The 22,169-nt window shown below is 48.1% G+C and overlaps 1 protein-coding gene across 1 annotated transcript in view; it reads left to right on the top strand.

The window, feature by feature from the left end:
• Positions 1-22,169, top strand: part of LOC144937920 (protein Niban 2-like) — a 46,949-nt gene that overhangs the window by 13,292 nt on the left and 11,488 nt on the right. Inside the window, exons 2-8 of the mRNA XM_078865529.1 lie at positions 1,699-1,829; positions 8,033-8,161; positions 11,881-11,989; positions 13,161-13,328; positions 14,741-14,853; positions 16,657-16,761; positions 18,068-18,230. Coding sequence (XP_078721655.1) covers positions 1,699-1,829; positions 8,033-8,161; positions 11,881-11,989; positions 13,161-13,328; positions 14,741-14,853; positions 16,657-16,761; positions 18,068-18,230 — 918 coding nt within the window. The remainder of the gene's footprint in view (positions 1-1,698; positions 1,830-8,032; positions 8,162-11,880; positions 11,990-13,160; positions 13,329-14,740; positions 14,854-16,656; positions 16,762-18,067; positions 18,231-22,169) is intronic.

Below are 22,169 nucleotides of genomic sequence, written 5' to 3'. Positions count from 1 at the left end.
CCTACAAATATACATTCGTGTCAGATTATGCTATGCAGGACAATTTCGTATCGTTTTAGGATTTTCGGATTATTTACATGATGTTCCGATCCAAGATGTATTTGTGTAGACAAGAGTGACATCACCCGATGCCACGTGACACGACAGTAGTCTTTGTGGGAAAGAGGAGAGACGTGACTTGCAGCGTTCGATCAATCTGAAACAAGATATTTTCGGATCATCCAAAATTTCGCATCTGGGGCTGACTTTCAGGATTTTCAAGTTCATCCAAAAATTGAGAGCACATCCCCGTGTAATATATATAGTAAATATGTATACACCAACAACGTATCGCTGCATCTGAACACCGTATGCTGTCCATATATTGCCACAATTCCTTGCAGCAGGAGGCTAATCATGGTAATTGTTGTTACCGCGTGTAGTATTGCTCCACATGTGGTGTAATGTGGACGGATTGTTTGAAATTGGCTGTCTCGCACAAATTCGGAGCGTCCATTGCCAGTGGGAATTTACTCAATCTGGCAGTCACAGGTAGTGATGAAACAAGAAAGGCCACTGCTATATATTTCTTACAGATCCCCCAGTCTATTGAAGGTGGAAATGGACTGGCCAGGTGCACAAACCGGGATTATAAAACAGAGTTCATCATTGAGTTGCACAGGAAAGTCACCAAAGGGGCAAGCCAGCTATTGGCTTGTGTCAATATTCAATTGCTTTCTGTAAAGTTCTATGCCATCGAATTGCATGGGGACCATGACCCTTGGGGGAGGGGGGGGAATTGATAGCCGTATAATTTACCTGCTGCAATCTTGAGCCCACATGTTGCGTTGCAGCAACAATGTCATCATTCTCTCTGACTGCGAAGTGAAATGGAGCAATAAAACACGAGCGCGGGCTTACTGGCTTCGACACATCGCTTTTGAGTAATTATAAGGCAGTTGTGCTTGCTTGGGAACATTCGCAGCATTCTAACAGCATGATCACGAAACAGGTAAAATTGCACGTTGTTATAAATAGTCCACAAAATGTGTGTGAGATGATATCAGAAAACAGAATTACAGTCCTACGTGTTGTGTTTGTTGTACAACTTTAGCCTAAAATGTTGCAGTGGTTTATAAAGTAATGTGTATTGAATTCATCGAGTAAATCAAACAACTGATTTACGAGCTAAGGCCTATTATGAGATACTTTTTGTCTTCTGGTTTTCAGTAAAATTTTTGTTCGATCAAATTGGAATTATTTTTCAATGCGCTCTGACCCAAGAAAGAGACTAACACAACGTCATACGATAGTACTGTACATGCAGGCTTAAGAACCGAGAATAAAGGGCTCAGACACTGACATCCTAGTTTACTCGGGGCACACAGAAAAGGAGACATTTCCAAAATTAGAAAGTCGCTGTACACCTGGCAAAAAGGAAGTGATTTTGCATGTCTGACAGTGTACCGGGCGTGGGTTTGCCAATAGCGAGCTTCGAACGCTTTTATTGGGACCTCGTAAAGACTTAATCTCACTTAAACTGCACTGCCTGTATTACGTGGCCTTTGCTGAGATGCATGGATCAAAGGTTACGGTGAAGTTCAAAGTGTACCTGTCACTATCACCTACGTCGCGAACCTCCCGTGCAACTTCCCGAAAAGCCGTGTGAGTCCTACAAGTCGTTCGTGAACTCCGCCTTGTGTGTTGTTTTTGTTGCAGAGAGGACCCAAAGGTGCCTGGATAAGCTGGGCCGGCTGTACAAGCAGCAGTATGCCGTGGCGCTCTTCAACTCCGTGCGGAGCCAGATGGCCGAGCGGTCTGAACCTCAGCCACAGCTCGTGCCGCGTAAGGTGAGCCAGCACGCGCAGCCACACCTGAGGTCACGCTTGGGGTCACCCCCAGAGGTTGTGAACAATGGTGCACCAATAGGTCGTGAGTGGTTTCAACGACATCTGTGGGACCTTTTTTTCCAGTATCAAAATGAAAGAAATATGTTTTATCTTTCGATTTAAAGCTTTCGTGACTGCAGGGATTCATCTTCTTGGTTCTTTCGGTAAAGTCACGTAGAAGGGAAGTAATAAAATAATACAAATGAAACATAATAAAATAATTTTCATGACGTTTCGGCCACAACGCAAGCAGCCGTCCTCAGGTGAAGAACAGGTCTGTCGGATGCTGTATTTCCGTCGGACTCTGTCTTTCCGACAGACCTGTTCTTCACCTGAGGACGGCTGCTTGCGTTGTGGCCGAAACATCGTGAGAATAATTGTATTATGTTTTATGTTTATTATTTTATTATTTCCCTTCTACGTGACTTTACCGAAAGAACCAAGAAGATAGGTTTTATCTGTTCCGGCAATAAAACCTTGGCAAGACATCAGGTCTGCATTAACTACACGTACAAATGAAACGTGCTCGGATAATAGATGCATTGCCTTTGAAACTGATTGGCCTACACCAGAGACAGCCTTCTTGATGGCCTCGTCTCACCACCAGTGTGAGACCAGAGAACGCCAAAAGGCGAACAGTAAAAATGCAATGCAAGTATTAGAGCATTTATAGCTCGGGTTGAGCAATTATATCTTCCGGATCTCCACTACGCTGGTCTTCACGAGATGGGATTGTGGGTGATGGCAATCGATCACACACTGAGCCATCCATCCGTTTTAATTGTGACCCAGGAGGAGGCCACCGAATAATGTGAATTACAAATGCAGTTTTGCGATACGATGCGTCAACTTCGTGAAGAACCACAACTGCTCCTGCATTGGAACACCAGTAGGCAACGCGATGTGAGCTGTGAACCCGGAGATCTGAGTTTAGTCCTTGGCCACGGCTAACAACATCAGTGGGCAGTGGTTTCTGAAACGGTGCTAGGCACCCCCCCCCCCCCCCACATCTTTCATCAACCCACACTGACCAGCGTGGTGAAGTATGACAAAATAACCTCTGAGTGACACAGCCTGGGGATGCCTTCATCCAGTAGTGGATCGACAAAGGGCTGTGAATTATCACTCCTATGAGAGCTGACGACCAGTGGTTGTCTGTGTACAGATCCTGTGTCTATGGCATTGCAAAACATTCAACTAAGTTTGTGTGTGTGATCTCATGGCAATAACCTTGAACTATAAAACGTAATAATCACAGTGACGATGCTGTACAATGAGTCTTCCAGGATTGACGTGACGGGCAGCAGCGTATGCAATCACAGACCACACCTAACACACCCAGACCTCAAAACAATTCAAAAATGACCGTACTTGGTTATGCGCAAGTGGCTCTGACACTGTGATGTATGCGAATTAATCACTCTTAATAGTTTGTTCCTATAAAAAATAACTGCTTGCTATAGTGCAAGAGTCTGATGGGAACGTCGTGCTGATGTCGTATGACGAAGATGACGAAAATAGAATATTTCACATCCATCAGACACACCCTGAGGCCCGCATGTGTCTCCATGATGCCGGAATGTCATCGGACCTGTCCGTGTTGTACTGGGGGCCACATGATGGCCGTGAATGATGCATTGTGTGTGCAAACAGGGCTATGTATGGAGGGGTAATGTTATCCCCCCCCCTTTGCGGGCCCAATTCTGGATAATGTGGGTTAACTATGCAGGGCATACAATTTTAGGTTGAATGGGATTTGTTATTTCTCATAAATGTTTGAGGCTAAATGGTTGTAGTGCAGCAGTGAGTCTCTGCCGTTGTCCCGATTGTAAATGGTTTCTTGCATCTCTCTGTAAAACCTATAGTATTCTTACACACACGATGGGTATGTATTTACGTGTATGTGTGTGTATATATTTTTGTGGGGAGTGGGAGTGCAGCGGTTAGCATGCTGTGTTACAAACCTGGTGGCTCGTTCGATTCCCGCTCACGGCCAACGCCAGTGATGCTTATTTGAACCGGTCCTCAGCCTCCCCTCAGCCTCATGAGTAGCTGGCGCGGTGTGTAAAGACATCGCCACTGGGGAGACCAAGGCGATCGGCGTGGTGCTGGCCACCCACCCCCTCGTGCGCCGTGCCGGCCTTCGTAGGTGCTCGCTATCAGCAACTTTCCCCAAAAGTCTGTTAAGGCTATATGGGGGATCTTTGTCTTTGTTTTCGTGTGTGTATATATTCTCCTCCAACACGTCCGATCAACGTGGTTAAACCAAATACCGCTCTCGTGGAGGAGGCCCTCGTGGCGGTCTGAGCAAACACGCACCGCGCCACACCTTCGCCTGCGTTGACGTAATATTTATTGTTTGTACCGCATTATGGCAAGTGGCGGCGCATTGGTTACCATTGATTCGAAATACGCTCGATGGATGCATCGAATTGTGAATGCGAGAGAAAGGATGACTTTCCAGTCGCATATTTTGTGAGACGCAGTGGTTGACGCGGTGATTAGCGGCGCTGCAGTCTGAACCCGGCGGCCCGAGTTCGATTTCCGGCCATGGCTAATGTCAGCGGCTAATGACATCTGAACCAACTCGCACTGAGCAGCACGGTGAAGTGTGATCAAACAACTCCCACAACTTGCTCAAGCATGGGAGGCCTTTATCCAGCAGTGGTTTGATGAAGCGCTGTAAGTTATTATCACAAGTTGCATGTGTAATTGATTCACGTAGACTCTTCAACAACTGCAGACACTGCATGCACTCCAAAAGCAATTGAATTGTGACCCCCCCCCCCATAACAATTTTTCTAAACTGCCACGAGGGTGGTGATTGGTGAGTTTAAATAGTTTGAACTATATTTTGTCTCATTTGCAAGAGTGACCTGGGGCATAAGTGTGCCGGTAGGGGGTGATGATTGGCATGTGAATCCCACTTGAGTACGTTGCGTATGTATGCATTTGTTTTCTTTATATTTTACCGTCTATATAGAAGCGACCTAGCCACAAATGATAGCTCAATGAAGTGGCTTATCAGGTGAACATTTATAGCAGCCAAAATATTCTAAACACATGATATTTGTTTGTTTACCCTTTTATCTGGCAACAAAACTGACACCTTTTTTTACAAGGAGTCATTTTTGCATTGACCACAATACCTGCGGTCGGAATGCAAAAAAAACACAACTCTGATAATGTATGCACTGTCCTTGAAATTGATTGGTCCACACCCGAGACAGCTTTTCTTAGAGCCTAGTCTCACATGGTGTTGGACCAGATGACGCCAAAAGGCGCCTTTTCGCATTCTGACCGCAGGTATTGTGGTCAATGCAAACATGACTCCTTGTAAAAAAGGTGTCAGTTTTGTTGCCAGATAAAAGGGTAAAAAAAACAATTATCATATTTTGCTCCTGGCAAAGGAGGTTCCAATGATTCTAAACACATGTTTCTAAATCTGGAGGGAAAAGTGGGAGGTCCCGGAAAAAAATCCACGCGACCACAGGGAGAACATGCAGACTCCAAATATACAGACGTCGGGGTTGAACCGACGACTTACTGTATTATAGGCGAGGTAGTTAATGTCTCGCCGGCGCGCGATGTACGCGCGTGCTAAGATGTTGTAAATGTATTAGGAAATAGATTTTGTGTTGTTTCATGAGACATCAGGTATAAACCATGCAATCTATTGGATTTTCTTGACCTTATCTAAGCCACAAGGCCGTGCGGCATATGTCACGACTATGGTGCGTCGATGCCCTCGGGGAGGAGATGTCATTATGGAAATCCCTTTGATGCCGCATGGTTGTGAGAATTGGGTGATGGCCACGATGGCATCGACTGTTTCGCCGACTCAAATCACTCTTCGCAATCAACTCACGGCAGTGGATTGCGATCGCTGGAGTCACGTGCAAGTGGGGTCCGGGGAGCTGTTCAACGATGATAACAAAATAAATGTCCTGTAATAACGCTGTTTTTAAATTGTGCACTCTTTTTTTAATCACGTTGTTGGCAGCCTGTAACTTACCACCACTGTTGGGCAAAGGCATCCCAGTTTTTCATCAATCCCTACCGTAGTTGCCCCTGTCAAGTAGCGACCTCTGAACTCTGTGGTGTAAAACTATTTTTTATTTTACCAGGCAAGGCCAGCTAAGCTATTTATCTCATTTTCAGAGGCGACCTAGCCGCAAATGATAGCTCAACGAAGTGACTTACGTGGAGATTTATAGCCGCCAAATACTCTAAACGTACATTGATTCCAAATGTGCAGGGGAAAACCAGAGGACCCGGAGAAAAATCCACGCGACCACGGGGCGAATATGCAAACTCCAAATGTACAATAGGTGTCAGGGTCGGGATCGAACCAACGATCCCCTGTATACCAGGCGAGGTAGCTAACATCTCACCACTGTGTTGTCTCACTGCTGCCATGTGTTCGGCCGAAGACGTGTACTCGTAAACACGATGCACATGCGGCGTATACACAGTAATCGTAGCAGTCCTGTAGGTGTGGTGGCACAGTTGTTGCCCCACTATGTTGTTATGAACCCAGCTGTTTTAGTTTAATTCCCAGTCACGGTTAACATCGTTGGCGACTAATATCCCAACCGGTGCTGGGGGGGGGGCTACCTCTTTGCTAACCAACACTCACCAGCATGGTTCAATTGTGGAACCTTTGACGACATCGCCCCGAATGCTTGCAATCTCGTCAGATCTCAGAAGCTAAGGAGGGTGGAGTCTCTGGGTCGTGTTTGGATGGGTGACCACCGCCGTGCACAAATCGGTTGCCATGGTGCTCGCGGGGCTACGTGTTGGGCAGCAGAGGGCAGTGCAGTAAAACAGATTCCTTTACTGTGCTATGCCGTCACTGATTCGCACTGGTGAAGTTTGACCAAACGAGACTCCCCGCGACTTACGCAACTTAGGGGGGACGGTCTTCAGCCGCGGTGGATGTCCAAAGGACTGGAGATAATGAATTAGACGGTTACGCCGGTGTGTCAAAATAAGGCTGCAGCCGTATATAAAAAAAATTACGTCTAAAATCACCCAAAATCACTCCAGCATGAACATAGATTGTTTAAAAAACACAAACGCAAAGGTGAGAAGGTCTTATGAAAGGTCGTTGTTGTATTGGGACGCGACTTTCATACCGGACTGGTTTTTCAAGGGAAATGCTGTTTTCTTTTTTTTAACAACAACAATACATTAGTAAAGGCCTTGCCAAGATTGTCGGAGTGATTTATGACGATGCTAATGCATTACTTATGAAACCATGCTTTATTTGTGGCCTTGTCTATTGAGGAGTGTTCGTCTGTTGACTCGGAGTGTGCTGCATATGAGTTGGGCTTGATTTATGGGTAAGGTGGCTGACAATAAACCCTTGGCTCGAGGTTCGTAACACGACGTCAAATGCTGAAATAACAATCGTGTGAAAAAAAAGGTGTATCAATCGGGCGTTATTGCAAAGTGGTGACGCAGTATTCAAACTCGGACCGCGTGACCTCTCTGTCCAGGACCAACACCCTCGGCCTGTCGATAGATGCCCCACGGCACTAACGTGCACCGTACCGGGCGAGGACAAAAACTCGCCTGGCTCTCACTCGTTCTCTCTTCATGCCCCCCACACACACCTCGACGTCCCATCGCTCCTCACACGCGCGCCCTTGGTTACCCCCCCCCCCCCACCTAAAACGCAATTTGATGTGGAGCTGTCATTTCTTTCAATACGTTTCGATTTACTCTTAGTTTTTTCGGTAAAGTAAAGTGATACAGCAAATCTGGCTGTGACGGTCCCACCTGATGACGGAGACTTGTGTTGCCTCCGAAACGTCGTGATTTTTTATTTTATAATTTTATTTATATTAATTTTAATTTCATTTTTTACCTACGTGACTTTACCAAAAAAACTAAGAGTATGAATCCTTGCAGTCACGAAAGCTTCAAATCTTGAATTAACGTTTCGATTTCTTACGTGATAAAGTTGTTTATTGCCCTCATTTCGATTTGCTTAATTGTCGTACTTTTATTATTTTACCTTTTGACATTCTGATGACCTGGGTCACTGTCGGAATTGAGACTGATCCCGGTCTCCAGGTGAATCATCACGAGTTATCACCTGGTTCAACAAAAATTAACTTGACCAACTGAACTTGCGCGTCGCTGTGTGCCACCCACAGACCCCGCTGAAGCTGCAAGCCTCTTGGGAGGGCTATGTGTTCCAATACCTGCCCAGCAAGAAGAAGTGGAAGGAGCAGTATTTTGTGGTCCAAACTGACTACCAAGTGGCCTACTATGAGACCAAGCAGGTAACATTTGGTTAACCCGAACGCAACGCCGATTTGTGTTTCTCTTCATAGTGCGCTTGTGTGCGAGTTCTATTCACCCTCACGGCCAACACCGCTGACGAATAACTGAACTGGTCCTGGGCCTCTCCTCCTAGGTTGAGCGAGCCTCTAATGCAGTGGTTCTTAAGCTTGCACCTCTTTGGTTCTCAATTGTAAAAAAAAATGTGTAATGTTAATAAATACATAGGTTTGATGAAACAAAGTAGTTGCACTTACGTGCCCATGCTTACTTTGTGTTCTCGATGATTTACCTTCTAAAAAAAATCTGGCCATGTCTCGCGCCCCGAGAAAGGGCATCTTGCACCCCCAGGGAGTGCGTGCACCCCAGGTTAAGAACCACTGCTCTAATGGATACCTGGTGTGGTGTGTAAACATCACCACTGGAGAGACAAAGATGGTTAGGCGTGGTGCTGGCCACCCACTCCCTCACGTACCGTGCTGTCCTTCATAGCTGCTCGCTAACAGCACTTACACCAACAGTCTGTTAAGGCTGTACAGGGGATCTTTGTCTTAGTTATAGTTCAATACTTGTGCGAGTAGTGGATAGCACGCTCCACTACAGATACGGTGACCCGAGTTGGATTCCCGCTCACCGTCTCCAAGACCAGTGACGAAAATCTGAACCGGCCTTGGGCCACCCCTAGGCCGACTCGGCCTCAAATAAGTATCTAGTGTGGTGTACAACCATCGTCACTTGGAAGACAAAGACAACCGGGCGTGGTGTTAGCCACCCATGTCCTCGTGTGCCATGCCGGCTATCGTAGGTGGTTTTAACAGCACTTGCCCCGATAGTCTACTCAGGCTATACCGGAGATCTTTGTATTTGTCCTTCAGAATCTGAAGATTTATTTATAACTGGAGGAATTCCATGAGCTATGAAAGTATTTTTCACAGACGTCAAGTACTTGCACTCGGCAGAGATTATCTCACAGGTGAACTACTGAGGGATGGTGAGAATGTTGTAGGGAATTGTAGGGAATTTCTGCTTTACTGACCTGGTCAAGGCTTGTGATAACATCAATAGGTCAGGGCTCTAGGTTATTATTCGTGCTTTTGGGGTCGCTGGCCCTCTGCTCACGATCATGTTCCATATGAAGCTCCAGGTCCTCTCAGCCACAGTCATGCCCTCCCTACTCTATGCCTGCGAAACCTGGACCCCTCTTTAAGGAACATCTGCACTGGTTTGAAACATTCAGGCAGGCCTGCCTACGATCCATCCTTGGTTTAACCAGGTTAAAACGTGCGAGGAGCTCAAAGATCTTTGTAAGATCTGGACACGACTTTGTGTGCTGTATGAGCATAAGCATTGGGTGTGGTGGCAGCCACACCACTCCCTCCTGTACCGTGTCAACCTCAATAGGTTTTTGCAAGCAACACTTTCCCTCGTGACCGAAAAAGTCAAATTGCAGAGTGTTTTTGTCTGAGAATAGAGTTTCCCCTTTTTTCTGGCAACAAAACAGTTGTTAAGATGTTAAAACACCGAACTGAAAGAAAGCTGTCTCTTGTGTGGACCAATCGGTTTCAAAGACAATGCACTTACTGTCAGAGTATTTTTTTTTTGCATTCTGACCACAAGTATATATGGTTAATGCAGACATGATTCCTTGTAAAAGGTTTCAGCTTGGTGTTTTAACATCTTAACACCTGTTTTGTTGCCAGGAAAAAGGAAAAAACCTATTCTCATATTTTGGTACTGGCAAAGGAGGTCCCGTAAAGTTTTTTGTCTATGCGTGTATTCGTGGACATGCACGGTTTAATTCATTCACGTGTTCAGGCAAAGCACAGTTGCAGCACCGTGTTTTCTGCTCCGGCCCACTAAACACAATGTCTGTTGTGGTGAATGTCACACACGCGTGGAGGAGGTAATGGGAGGAGGTCTGTGTGCTGTGTTTTCTCTACGTGTGTTCACAACAAATGCAATACCGAGTGTTGCTTTACAAACCGGTCTGTCATGTTAGGACAAAGTATGGTTTGTGTGCTAGGAGGAGCGAGCATATGAGGTGGACGCCATTTAATAAAATGGAATGGTTATTGTTCAATTGAGCTCGTTTTGCACAATTGAGGCAAGCACGCCGCGTGAGACAATTTGGTTCCGTAAAGTGCTTTGCAGTTACAGAAATTGTTTTACAATCTGCCAGTCCGCACTGAAACACAATGGCCCGGTGCTGCGTACGATGACACGAGTTTGTTTACACCGCCGCGTGTTACCAGATGGTGCACTCATTGGCAATCTGGGCAATATTCCCACAGCACAGTGGAGGTTGGATCTAAGCGGATGCTGGTGGGGTGAGAGTGATGGCTCCCTTCTAGACCACCCAGCCCCCACCGTCCAGGAGGTGACGAGTGAGTGAACATGCTTTGTCGTCGTCGTCGCCGCTGGTGCAATTTTCCCCATAGTTATTTCCCGATCGTGCTTTTGGCGTCACGTCATTTGACAAAGAATCCCGTTGGGATTTCTCACAAAGCAGTGTAACCCTTGGTGTCATGAGAAGGGTACACAGAAGCGGATATCACAGAACTGCCTCCGATATCCCTTCGAGTGATCTTTGGTCCACAAACTAGGCTGCGGTACTCGTATGCCACGTGAGAGTAATGTTCGTGGCATGACAGTCAAGCTGACATCTTAATCCTCGGTGCTGTATATTATTTATGTGAGGTACAGTGCCGAGATTTAATGTGCGATGGTTTTGTGCATTCATTGGCGACTGGGTTGAGACCATCACCTCACGAGCAATTGAGCGCAGTGCTGTAGTGGGGGGAGGGGAGGGCGGCCATCCTGGGTGCCCCTCCAATAATGGCGCAGCCCAAATGGCTGCCACTGAATTGTCAGGAACGAATGAAGCGGTGGCGGCTGAGGTTTCAAATGTTCGAGGAGGGTGGGGTGGGGGCAGACGTGGGTAGGCACGCAATGGATGGCACCTAAACTAACACTAATTTTATTTTACCAGGCAAGGCCCACTGAGCTACATAGCTCTTTCTCAGAAGCAACCTGCCTGGCCACGGATGATAGCTCAACGAAGTGCCTTATAACATACTCTACACGCAGGTTTCTGAATGTGGAGGGAAAAACCAGAGGACCCGGAGAAAAATCCACGTTACCACGGGGAGACCATGCAAACTCCAAATATACAGCAGGCGTCAGGGTCGGGATTGAACCCACGACCTCCTGCACGTCAGGAGAGGTAGTTAACATCTCGCCACCGTAGAACTGTACCCCGGGGGCCAATATGTCTAGCTACGGCCCTGCTCGGGAAACGCGGGGTTTAATCGCAGGCATGTTGCTGGATTCGAACCCAGGCTCACGGAGGAGGCGGGCCTTGGTTGGGTGGTGACTGGTGCCGTTGGTCACTGTCCCCCCACCCCCTTGCCGTACCGTTGGCAGAGGTCACAACTGGGTACCCGATACCCGTACCCTACCCGATACCCGGCTACCCGTACCCAGCCGGGTACGGGTGCGGGTAGGCCGTGAGTCACTGGTGAGTAACCATTTGTCACTCATTTCGGGTAGGGGACGGGTACAGGTAGGGAACGGCTACCCGTACCCGGTCGGGTACGGGTACCCATTTGCGACCCTGGTGCGGCCGGGTACGGGTAAGGAATCAAATCCCGTTTGCGACCTCTGACCGTTGGCCACTGTCCCCCCCCCCCCCCCCCCCTTGCCGTGCCATGCCGGCGTGCAGGCCTACAAGGACGGCGCGGAGCCCAGCGGGGTGCTCTGGTGCGCCGGCTTCCAGGTGCTGCCGTCCCTGCAGAAGTACCAGTCCCTGGTGGCCGTCTCCCCCAATGCAGGTGGGTGCGGTCGGTGAACAAGTCGCCCAGAACGACCTCGGAGGCTAGGCAGGCATTTGAGCCGGGTTATTACTTGGATGGGTGATTTGCCTGGGGAATGCTAGGTGTTGCAGCTTTGGGAATGCGTGGCGGCCAGGAGATGCCAGGATGGATATGTGTTGAATTCATCTGTGCGGCTGCTCTGAGGGTTATTCCCTCGCGTGTGTAGGTTTTTCACGCCGTTGCAGAACCCTGCGAGCGAGGCTTTCCTTGGGTAAATAAAGGGCACTGCTATTCGTGCCGATTACCTCACTCAACCCCCGCGTCTTCAAAGCAATACGGACGCGTTCTCCGGTCGTGTAATCGCCTCATCTCCCCTTGTCCCCACGTCACCTGTTATCTCGGCCCAGCTTCTGAATACCGGACACATACGTGTCACTTTTATTTGGTTTCATTTCCATCAGGAACTTGAGCGTACGTTTCATTATGTATTGGCCGTAGTGACTCGCAGATTAATCTCGTTCTTCTATTTATTTTTTAGGGAAGAAACAATTCACTCAACCCGCTCCCCCCCCCCTCCCGCTTCCTGTCAATCTGATGTCTTGGAACGATCCAGGGCCCCAACATTGATCCACAAATCAATAATTATTTTGTTACTTTGTGTGGGGGGAATGGTAGCATCTTTTGTGGCTGCAGAGGTGGCTTGAACCCATAACGTACAGCGTGTATGTATCTCTGCACCAATCGATGTGTGTATTATGCTCTTACAATAACATTTTGATCTGCAGACTTTTGTAACGTACGATTCTTGTAGTGTTCAAGCACACGGTATCAACTGGGGATATTGTGCAAACAATATTCCAGTGTTGACCAATTCCCGTTTGCTTCACGGATCTAATATCGTGAAATAATCGCCTCTCGACAACAACTGTTGCCATTCACCACTAAGTGGTGGCGGCGACGTCGCCGCAGCCCTTGCGCCAGGCTAGGTGCACTTTGAGGCCACGTTGCAGTGTAGAACACTCAACTGGCAGGTCACGGGGTATACCCGGGTGTAATGGGTGAACTGATTGAACTGGGCAGAAGCACCGCCTGTGCTCACCCACCTTGCCAGAGATTGCACCCTCCAAACACTCACTCACGGACACGTAAAAAAAAAAATTCACTCGGATACCCCGTGCGTGGATTGCAGAACCCAAGGGCAAGGTGAGTGGCTCCCCACTGTTGCACTGCCCGACCCCGTACGCCGTCTACCTGCTCCACCCGTACCGTGAGCATGTCTACCTGTGCACCCAGACGGCCGAGCGGCACTCCGAGTGCCACGCCGCCCTCAAAGACTCCATCCGGCACGTCAACGCAGGTGCGCCCCGCCGTCTTCCGCTCGTCTGCCACCTTGCTCTCCCGCTCTCAATCTCTATGTTGCACACTCGAAATGAAGGACGTGGGCAGGTGCTCCAAATCGAGGGCAAGCACATTTATTTATTGTGGTTAATATTAATCTTGTGAAGAACCGCACCGTCACTCTGTAAAATGCAACAGCGCGTGTTACACGCAGCAATTCTTCCGAGACGCCATTAACCATGTGTCTGGTTTACACGTGCGGTTATTCATTAACCCTGCCAGCCACCTACAGGCCCGACTCAGTCATCACATGCTGCTGTACACACATGCAATGATGCACAGCACAGCACATCAGGACTTTCACAGAACCACACTTTACTCCCTTGCTGCACAAGGACATAATTAAAAGAGTGATCCCTTCCTAATGTGCCACATCTTGCTCTCACTCTCTCAATCTCTCTCTCTTTCTCGCTCTCAGTCTCTCGCTCTCAGTCTCTCGCTCTCCCTTTCTCACTTTCTTGCTCTCTCACACTCACTCTCGCTTTCTCACACACTCTGTCTCGCTCTCACTCTGTTATTTGATGGCTTAATTACAGCCAGAATAGTGCTGAACGCTGGAATAACTTTGGCACGCCACATTCATCTCGCCTTATTTTGTCCCACACCTGCCTATAGTGGTGTAGGAATATTGGGTGCATTAACACGGTGATTTTATAAAGGTGTATCCTTGTGCTCCAGTGGTAGTGCCTTACGCCAATAAACCCTACGCCAAGGCAGCGTGGGGAGATATTGAGTGAGAAATTAATTTCCGAATGCGACCAAGGTTAATTAATGTGTGTGTAAGTGTGTCCATGTGAGCATTTGTATGTGTGCACACGTGTGCATTTGTAGGTGTCTGTGTGTGCGTGCGTAGTTGTTATGGGGAGCAGTTGTGTCGTGTTTAGTGCAGTGAGCAATGAACCCAGTGACCCGAGTTCGAGCCGAGTTCATCAGGTACAAATATTTGAATATGTGAAACCAGTCCTGGGCCTTCCCTAGGTCGACGTAGCCTTTAATAAGTACCTGGTGCCATGTGTAAACAAACATCAGAACTTTGGAGACAAAGGCTGCCGAGTGTGGTGCTGCCAAACACCACTTCCTCGTGTGCCATGCCGGCCTGCACAGCTGCTCACTAACAATGCTTGCCCCAAAGCTCGCATTGTTGTACAGCCAAATAAACTTAAATGGCCTTCTGTAAACAAAGAGTCTCTAAACTCGGTGTGGTTTTACCAAGTAAGTGATTTTTATTATTATTATTATTTGTTGACGTCATAAATTTAATGTTCTGTTTGCTTTTTAAGTATTTCTTAACCTATTTAGTGGGATCTCTGTCTTTGTGTCTTTGTGTGTATGCGCGCGCCCTCGCTCTCCCGCACCCTCGCCGCGGCGCAGCGGGCGTTTCCGAAAAGTTGGAGGTGCAGGCTCTGCGCGAGAGCGTGCGTCTCTACCGGCAGGAGGGCGGCGAGTTCGGCACGTGGGCCATGTGTACCGGCACCGAGGTGGAGGTGAGACTTTTATTATTAAAATTAATAAAAGTAAAATAAATATTTTACTTTTATTAATTTAAATTTTTTTACCTACGTGACTTTACCGAAAAAACCTAAGAATATGACTCCGTAATGACTTCACTTTTCCCCATGGTGGCTTTGACATTCGGCCTAACAGTGGTCCTGAGGGACTCCGAAGTTCTCTCCCGACTTTGCAAGGTTGAATTTATTATCCTGACTCCCCTGGGTGCAATCGCAGTTTTGATGAGCTTTGGAGCTTCCGCGGCTTTTAGAGTTGCGTACGTTGCTCTGTGCTCGGGCCCCCCGATTTTCTCATACACAACCACCAAGGCTCGCTTTGTTGTACGAGCTGAATAAATTTAAATGACCAAGACCCTTGTGTAAATAAAGAGTCTCTAAACTCGGTGTGGTTTTACCGAGTAAATAGTTTGCATTATCATTATTATTCGTGCTGTAATTTGTTAATTTCACATAATTATTCGTGAAATTTGCTTTATAAGGCTTATCACGGAGACATTTATAACAGCAGCCAAACACTCTAAACGCACGTTGATTCTAAATGTGGAGGAGGAAATCCGGAGGACCCGGAGAATTTTAAACTCGCAACTGAACTGAGCCTGGCTTGGGACTACCCAGTGTTGAACTGAAAGTGACATCTGGTGCGGTGTTTCTACGTCAATGCTGGCAAGCCCACCATGCAGGCGTGGTGGTGCTACCCCACCCCACACACATACCAGGCCCTGAAGTGCAGTACAGTACTAATTTAACAGGCGTTTGATCATATTCTGCAACTGTTTACCTGGTGGGTGGCACCGTGGTTAGCAATACATTGCGTTAAGATGTGTGTTTGCGTATTTTTTTTGTGCGAGAGTGTGGGTGAGGTCTTTCACGTGGCCTCAACGTGCACATAGCCTGGCACAAGCGCCGTGGTGATGTCGCCGCCACTTGGTGGCGAATGGCAGTTATTGTTGAGGTCCTGAACACCTCCCCTAGGTCGACTCAGCCTCAAATGTGTGTGTGTGTGACAGAGAATGTGTGTATAGGTGTAGTCCAGGAAAAACCTCCCTCCCTCTAGGTCGACTCGGCCTCAAATATATACATGTGTGTGTGTGCCTGGTCACCTGAGTTCAATTCCTGGCCATGGCTAATGCTAGTGCCGAGCAATATTGATATCAGTCCCTCCACCCTTCACCAACCCGCACTGACCAGGGTGGTGAAGTATGATAAAAACAACAGCCCATGACTGACTTGGTCTGGGGAGGGATTCTTCCCGCAATTGATTTCCACTTTCCTGTAAACTATAATTTTACTTTCATTCACATTGTTAGTGGCAGCATCTTTATCTTTGTCCGCGCACTGTACCCACTCATCATCAGCATTATAAATGGGCACACCACGTTTATACTCTTAGGTTTTTTCGGTAAAGTCACGTATTTTTATTATTTCTTTTTACCTACGTGACTTTACCGAAAAAACCTAAGAGTATGAATCCTTGCAGTCACGAAAGCTTCAAATCTAGACTTAACACCACGTTTAGTCGATCGGCAGGTCTGGTGGGGTAAAACGTGGGTACTCCCACCTCTAGGCAGCATGGAAGAGTAGGCCCATATCTCTAGGACCTTTTTTGCCAGTGTCAAAGTATGAAAATTAAGAATAGGTTTTACCCATCCTGGCAATAAAACCCTGGAGGGGGCATCTCTTGAGTTTTAACGGAAGCCCCTTCCGCCAGCAGTGGCGTAATTAAGTAATTGCAGGGCCGCGCCTTTCTAACTGTCGTGCACCCTCGCGTGCATTCCGCAGATCCTCAGTAACCTGGTGATGGAAGATGTCCTCCCTGCAGTGCAGACCAACTTGAAGTCCAAGCTGCGTGGTAAACCCAGCGACCAGCTCAAGGCGTGGATCCAGGTCTGTGGGGCCCGCAGACACGACGAGCACCTGGTGCACCTGTGTCAAAAACTCGGCATCAGGTGTCCCAGTACATCCACAAACACACGCCGACCACGCCACCTCCCACCTCGTCTGTGGAAGCGCTTGGGTGCATTTGACATCTTTCGTTGAACTTGTTTCAAAAGAAAAGTCTTAAGTTATTTCCAGCTCAAATGAACATCGAGATGATGCTTCTACACGCTTTTTTTTAAAATAATTCTTAGCCAGTGGTGGGAATTCCACATTCCTATTGTTGGCTTCTCCACAAAGTGGGACTGATTTTATCTACCCCGGAGGGATAATGAGCCGGGTCTACCCCCAACCAGGATTTGATCTTACGACCGTCTGATTGCGAGCCACTCGCTCTAGTGCTGAGCCGCCCATTTTCTGTGACTAAGTCACCTGGCATTCGCCCATTCTCACCAGATCTTGAAAGCTAAGCAGGTTTGAGCCTACACACTGCTTGGGCGCCACGCATAAAACTGGTGTTGTCCACTGCCCCCCGGGTTGCAATGTTTGCAGAGGGCAGTGCAGAATAATCCGCCGTTGTTACTGCACTATGCTCCAAGGTTATGCTTTCCACCTTGAATAACCCACACTAATGTGAGTCGTGAAGTACGGTCACATATCCTCTATGACCCAAACGGCATGGGGACACTTTCATTCAAGAGTGGATTGACAAAAGGGGCTGTACTCGGCACAATGATAGACTGTCATGGAGTACGAATTATTGCCGCGAGGCACTGTCTCTAGAGTACAGGGTACGCTTATCCATAATAAAACCTCCTGTTATTGTACCATGTGCTCCTAAATTATCCATAGAGCAGGATAATAACAATGATATGCATGGACTCAAAGTTGTTGCAGTATCATGCATCCGCACAAGCCATAGCAGCAGATGGGAATACCGGAGGCACAAATGGAAAATTAAATCTTCTCCGGTGTTCGAATGTGTGTCACTCGGGACACTCCGCTACTTCAGTCAATCATCTGGCCCGACCACCTCAACGTAAAATTAGAACCGTTGCTGTGCCTCAACACCAGCCACACGAAGAACAAAGTCGAGATGGATCTTGGCTGGGTGCCATAATAATTGTACGGTTGGCGTTCCGGATTGCTCTGGCTGAAATGAAGCACCGGCCGTAGAGCCGCACGGGCTCATCGAACCAGATTATCCACTGTCCCCCCCTGTGTCATCGTGCTGAACATAACCACTGGTCGGGGGAACAGGGCGGGGGGCGGGGAGCAACAAAGACGATCGGCTGTGCGCGCTTCTGTGCCGCAGGTGAAGGACAGCATTTACGGGCAGGTGCGTAACCAGGTGAAGCCCAGGTACCAGGCGCTCGTCAAGGAGTGCGCCGAGGGCCGCCCGAGGGTCGAAGGGCTCGTCCGCTCCGACCTCAACGAGATCCTCGCCTGCAAGGAGCAGCTGCAGCGCAAGATCCGAGGTGCGGGGATCGATGCGCGTTCGACGCTGGGGGCCGCGCGGTGGTAGCGCTTGCGTCCCACGGCAGGGAGTGCCACGGTTAGATTGCCGACTCGGGCGCCTTCCTGTGTGGAGTATTGGATATTCTCTCTCCTGCTGTTCTGCATGGGTTTCCTCCCGGATTCTCTGGTTTCTTCTTGTAGATAAAACAACTAATATTGCACACGATCTAACTGGTATTAGCAAAATATCTCAATACTAACCAGATATCTGCAAATTGCTCAATTGGGATTGCAAATAGCACATCGTTCCATATTGCAAAAGTTGGCAGAATCCTCCTGAAAAAGAGTTTTAAGACTCGGTGAGGCTTCTCTGGGTATACAAGATAAATGAAGTAAATATGACGGCCGCTGCCTGTCCTATCACCTGTCCCACAGCTTTGCCGTGGCGAAGATTCACGTCTTATTCCATGTTTTTTTAAATTATATTTCAAATAACAGTGAATGCAGAAACGTACATAAACAGGATACGCGACTTTCATATGCTACTAACAATTTTTATTTTTACTAGGTAAGGCCCACTGAGCTTTATAATAGCTCTTTTTTCAGAAGCGACGTGGCCACAAATGATGCCCCAATGAAGTGGCTTATCATGTCCGAAATGTGTAGCAGCCAAATACTCTCAATGCACGTTTCTAATTAACCGACACAGATATTCGGCATAGATATCCGGCACAACCCAGTGCAACGCTAATGGTCTCGCTCGTTGCAATCTAGGCAACAACAGGAGAAGCCATAACTCGCTACCAGTGAGAGCCCGGTTTAATCACAGATGGCGTCCTGGACTCAAACCCAGGGTCCTCAGCGGTGACGGCTCAGTGGCCTGACCTCCGCGCCACCTGACCACCACTCAGATTCGCATCTTGAAGAAACGGCCGGGATATTTTGCATCCGCTTAGCGCAATGTTCTTAATTGCAAGGCCCGCGGGCCACTGGCGAATCCTGACGGTTCCTGACGTGCGCCCCCTTCCCCCGATAATACACAACTTGTGAAAACACCCCCCATAATCATCATGGTGCTGCTGTCAAACCCCAATGGTTTCAACTGTGTAGCGGCCCTCGCACCGATGGTGTTTCATCGGCGAAAGTGGCCTCCCTTCTGAAACTTAGTGAAGAATGCTGGCTTAAGTGAGTTGTTTCGTCATCGGGGTGGAGAAGTCGGTTATTGTGTCTCTGCATGTCTGACTAGTGATGCAAATTTGGAACGAAAACTTTTCTCAATGTGAGAATCTGGCTGACAATGCAGGGATTATTACACGTCCACGTTGTGCGTAGAAACACTGTGGCTGATGAAAATACATAGCTCTCTCTTGAGATATATAGATATAGCAAATGCCTGCACACTTTAATGACCTTGTGAAAAATTAGTATTTCCTCGGTGTGCTGTCTGTCTCTTGTTTGTTCTGTCTGCAGCAATTATAATCAATATTCTGGTGATAGCATTTAATTACTTGGGGATGTAATCTGCACCATAATTGGTTCCCTTTCAGTGAGAACACATTTTTTGCATACTATCCTTCGGGGTACACGATGTCTTCAGATGGCATCTCTCTGCGACTTCCGCTTGGTTGATTGCACACGTATGTGATGATCATAACAATTACTTCGAGTAACTATTCAAGTGTAGGTATGATTTCGATTGAAAGCTTTGTGATTGCAGGGATGCATCTTCTTGGTTTTTTCGGTAAAGTCACGTAGAAGGGAAATAACAAAATAATAAAAATATAACATAATAAAATAATTCTCACGACGTTTCGGCCACAACGCAAGCAGCCGTCCTCAGGTGAAGACAGCGTCTCCCCGACAGACCTGTTCTTCACCTGAGGACGGCTGCTTGCGTTGTGGCCGAAACGTCGTGAGAATTATTTTATTATGTTTTATTCATTTTATTTTATTATTTCCCTTCTACGTGACTTTACCGAAAGAACCAAGAAGATGTAGGTATGATGCCTAATGTGCAATGCCTGTAAATGTTTTATATGCTTCCCCTGTTTTATTTGTGTGTGGGGAGTGGTGGCGCAGCGGTTAGCACGCTGCGCTATGAACCTGGCGGCCAGAGTTCAATTCCCGCTCGTGGCCAAGATCGGTGATGATTCTCTGAACCGGTCCTGGGCATCCCTTAGGTCGACTCAGCCACTAATGAGTACCTGGTGTGGTGTGTCAACATCAACACTGGGGAGACAAAGGCGGCCGGGCATTGTGCTGGCCACCCACTCCGTCGTGCACTGTGTCGGCATTCATAGGTGTTACTCGCTAAGGGCAATTGCCCTTGACAGTCTATTAAAGGCTATATTGGGGATCTTTGTCTCTCTGTGTATGTATATTGAACTTCTTTCACACCGTGCGTAGCCAACCGTGCTTATTGTGCTGTCTATTGTGCTGTCTATTGTGTCTCTGTGTACATCTAGCCGAGTGCACCTAGCCTGGTACAAGCACTGTGGTGCTGTCACTCCCACTTAGTGGCGAATGGCAGCTGTTGTTTTGTGTGTCCATACGTGTAGTGATGATGCCGTCGTACCACTACACACTGCCTATAAACTCTGGCCACCCAGGTTCAATCCCAGAGTATACATATCGCCAGTGGCCATTCACATCTTGAGAAGCCTTTCACCTGCCCCAGGTCTTTCTTTCCCCAATGTTTTTTTAAATTTCTGCGATCGTCATTGTGTAATTAGACTAAAAAGCCGTTCAGAAATCTCACCGAGCAATGAATCCCATATGTCTGAGAACAGCCCCTGGTACATATAATTCACAAGACTTCCAAAAAAGTCCTTCAATAGATTTGTTGCATGACTGTCAAACCGATATTTGTAATTCTCTGAGCTAGACATTAGCCAAATAAAGTGCAAAAACCAAATGTAATGTTTTTTTGTGTGTGCAGCCATGCGGAGTCCATCAATCTCGGTACACTTGAATGCTGCCGTTATGATTGTTATTTATTACTGGCAAGACCCTGGCAACCCGGTGTGTTTCTGACACCCAGGTCTGATAAGAGCGGGGGGGGGGGCGAAATCGGGTCCAACTCCAAGCTCAAGGGGGCACCCAAATATTACAAGAATAAATATTATTTATTTACATGGGAATGAATGTTGGCACCCAGCCAACATTTTGTACAGGGCCCCAAATATCCGTCTCGCTGACGGCCACCACCACCTTGCTTGCCATATCGGCCAGCTGGCTCTGTGGTGGAGTGACCGGCTCGCAATCGGAGTTCAAATCCTGGTTGGGGGGGGGGTTGACTCAGCCATTTATCATGCCAGCGTCCATATGATCAGTTCCACTTTGTGGGGGAGCCAACGGTGATACTCTGGCCCTCACATCGTCCCAGGGTCCTGAGATGGCTGGTCTTGGGTCTTGAGCTACAACTGGCCCCGATCGGCCAGGGAGCTGCCCTTTTATGCCTCGTCCCCAACGAGGGGTGGGGTTGTGTGCGCCCCCAGATATCCCACAGAGCACACACCCCCCCCCCCCCCCCGTTGGTGGCGCCAAGGGGCTTAAGCGTCTTGGTTGTCTAGGGTCCCAGAGCCCCCAGCAGCCCCTCCCCTCTTATGTCACTACATATGGAACGTCACGTGGAACTTCCAGCGCTTGGCTCCATGATGTAAATAGGTGGTGGGCGAGCGCCGTTGACTCTGGCGGCAGCCTTAGTAGGTGCTCGCACGCGGCACTTGCGCCCGACCGTGTGTTCGTGAGAGTGGCTGAGCCGGGGGGGTTGGACCTCTGCACGTGCGTGTGTGAGCACTGGCGCAGCGTCTCGCGCATCTCGCTATGAGCCTGGTAACTCGAGTTCGAGTCCCGGCTCACGGCCACCTCCAACACCAGGTATGATTACCGTATTTTCCCGCATATAGCCCGCATACGCATATATGCGGGAAAATACGGTATTTGAACGAGTCCTGGGT

The sequence above is a fragment of the Lampetra fluviatilis genome, chromosome 20 (assembly GCF_964198595.1).
Source record: "Lampetra fluviatilis chromosome 20, kcLamFluv1.1, whole genome shotgun sequence".
NCBI classification, from domain to species: Eukaryota; Metazoa; Chordata; class Hyperoartia; order Petromyzontiformes; family Petromyzontidae; genus Lampetra; species Lampetra fluviatilis.
Note: the sequence above shows the minus strand (reverse complement) of the source record. Positions and strands in the feature narration are given on the sequence as shown.